The sequence below is a fragment of the Lagopus leucura genome, unplaced genomic scaffold, assembly GCF_019238085.1.
Source record: "Lagopus leucura isolate 7727_CA_CO unplaced genomic scaffold, USGS_WTPT01 33970-0_obj-0_obj, whole genome shotgun sequence".
In the NCBI taxonomy this organism is placed as follows: Eukaryota; Metazoa; Chordata; class Aves; order Galliformes; family Phasianidae; genus Lagopus; species Lagopus leucura.
The window spans coordinates 1-2,811 of NW_024964019.1; the positions used below are offsets into that span (position 1 = coordinate 1).

General features: G+C 65.4%; 1 protein-coding gene across 1 annotated transcript; it reads left to right on the top strand.

Annotated features, from left to right (window-relative positions):
• Positions 1-8: 8 nt before the first annotated feature.
• LOC122191496 (TBC1 domain family member 25-like) lies at positions 9-1,913 on the top strand (the record flags this gene model as incomplete). The annotated part of the gene is made up of 1 exon (XM_042891778.1): positions 9-1,913. A coding segment is annotated over one exon (1,905 nt), but the record flags the coding sequence as incomplete, so codon positions are not given.
• Positions 1,914-2,811: the final 898 nt, after the last annotated feature.

The following is a 2,811-nucleotide window of genomic DNA, read 5'->3' on the forward strand; positions in this document are numbered from 1 at the left end:
GTGTGGGCTCAGAGCCGTCTCACCCACCCTTTTCCATCGCCAAACCCGCGTTCTTTTGCCCTGATTTCTTCTCCTTCCCTGCCCTGAAGGTGGTGTGGCGTTACCTGCTGAACGTCTTCCCCGCCGGGCTGTCGGGACAGGAGCGCCTGGCCCACCTGCGGCGCAAAGCCGACGAATACGCGGCGCTGAAATCCCTGCTGGCCTCGCGGGCGGCCCCAGCAGAGCTGGCCTTGGTGGCGGCCGCCGTGCGCAAGGACGTGGTGCGCACCGACCGCGGCCACCCCTACTTTGGAGGCCCCGAGGAAGGCCACCCCCACCTGGCAGCGCTGCAGGCGCTGCTCACCACCTTCGCTTTGGGCCACCCGCGTCTCTCCTACTGCCAAGGCATGTCGGACGTGGCCGCGCCGCTGCTGGCCGTGCTGGATGACGAGGCCCAGGCCTTCCTCTGCTTCTGCTCCTTAATGCGACGCTTGGGGCCGCGTTTCCGCCCGGGGGGCCGAGGTTTGGCCCGGGCTTTTTCTCACCTGAGGCGGTTGCTGCGTCGCGCCGATCCGCCTTTCTGGGCTTTCTTGGCCGCCCGCGGCGCCCACGATTTGCTCTTCTGTTACCGTTGGCTGCTGCTGGAGCTGAAGCGCGAGTTTGCCTTCGAGGACGCGCTGCGGGTGCTGGAGATCACCTGGAGTTCCCTGCCGCCCGCCCCTCCGCCGCCCCCCGAGGGAATCCCGCTGCTGGGAGCGCCCCTGGGGGCACGCAGGGCACGGCGGGGGCTGCGGGAGAGGAGGGGGATGCGGCCTCGGCCTCCCCGGCGCCGGAGGGAGAAGCAGGGAGGGGGCGTCGCCGGCAGCTCTGAGGACAAACTGAAGGCCGAGGGGTCGGAGCCCATCGCCTGCTGTCCTGAGACATGCAACAATGACGGCCTGCAGGATCCCAAAACGAGCAGGGGAAGCTGTGCTGTGCCAAAGGACGTTTCCGCTCCGGAGATTTGTGGCCAATCCGACGTCTATAGGAAGGCTGATGAGAACAGCGAAGGCGTCTCAGCAGATCTCAGCTGCAGGGGGGGCGTTGGAGGCCCCGAGAGCCTCGAAGACGTCGGCACCAAGAGCGCCTGCGAAGGGCCGAGCGTCCGCAGAGCGGTGCAGAGCCCAAAGGAGGTCGGGGAGAAACCCAACCCGGTCAGTGGTGACTGCAGGGAGACAAGTGGGGAGCTCAGAGGGGCCGGCAGGAGCTCCAGCATCCAAAAGGAAGTTTGTGCAGAGCCCGGAGAGGCCGGCGGGGGTCTCAGCGACACCCAAAAGGCCGGCGAAGGCGCCACGAAGGTTATCAAAGGGGATCAAACTCCCAAGGAGGTCAGCAGGGATCCTAAAAGGAGCGGTGAAGTTGCCCAAGGGGTTGGCGGGGACCCCGGTGCTGCCAAAGAGTTCGGTGAGGATCCCAAAGAGGTCGGCGATGACCCCAGAGAGGTGGGTGAAGACCCCAAAGAGGTCGGCGAAGGCGCCGCCGTCGCTGGGGAGCCCGGTGACGACCCCACAGAGCCACACGGCGAGGCCCTGCAGGACCCGTGGGCAGGAGGCTGGGCTTGGGAAGACTCGTGGTCCTCCTCTTCCTCCTCCTCCTCCTCCTCTTCCTCGGAGGAAGAAGAGCTGGGTGTGGAGGACGACGGGGCGCCGCTGCCGCCGCCAGCAGAGCTGGGCCAAGGGAATCCCTTCCTGCTGTTCGTGTGCCTGGCCATGCTGCTGGAGCAGCGGGAGGCCGTGATGGCGAGGGCCGGGGATTACAACGAGGTCGCCATGCATTTCGACCGCCTGGTCAGGAGGCATCAGCTGCCCCGCGTCCTGCGCAGGGCCAAGGGGCTTTTTGCTCGCTACCTGGAGGGCTGGGGGGGAGCGGCCCCGGGGAGCCCCACACATGGGTAGGGGGGCCCCCCCCCCCGCCTCCCCCCCCCCCCCCCCCGGGGCTGTAGGCTGAGGTGGGGCTGCTGAGTTGATGCGGGAGCCCACAAAGACCCCATGGGGACTCAGAAGGTTCATAGGGCAACCCCAGATGGACCCTATGGGGAACCAGGACCCCACAGAGACCCCATAGGGGCTGATAAGGTTCATAGGGCAACCCCAGTTGGACCCTATGGGGAACCAGGACCCCACAGAGACCCCATAGGGACTGATAAGGTTCATAGGGCAACCCCAGATGGACCCTATGGGGAACCAGGACCCCACAGAGACCCCATAGGGGCTGATAAGGTTCATAGGGCAACCCCAGATGGACCCTATGGGGAACCGGGACCCCACAGAGACGCTTATGGGGACCCTGCCTCCATGGGAGCCCTACAGAGCCCCTGTGGATGCAGAGGCCTCCCAGCTCTCCCCACATCCCACGGAGCGGCCAAGAGCCCAGTGTAGCCCAGTGCCTCCCAGTACAAAGCACTACAGCGTCCCAGCTGGGAGCTGCCCTGAGTTGGACCCGTACGGACCAGTACAGACCAGTACAGACCAGTACAGACCAGTACTGCTTCCCAACTGGGATCACAGCACCGACATCCGCGCGGCCTTCAGCCCCCAGCACGGCTCAGCGCACACCAGTATGGCAGCTCGACTGGAACTCATCCACATGGCCTTGCATCGTCCCAGTACGGACCAGTAAGGACCAGTATGGAGCAGTACAGCGTCGTGCCCGGGATCTTCTCACCTGTGTGGCCTTGATGTGTTCCCAGTAAGGACCAGTACAGAGCGGCTGGGCTTCCCAGCTGGGATCTCATCTATGGGTTCTCCCAGTATGGACCAGTGCACCCCAGTTCCTGTCCCCAGGTGCCTTTTG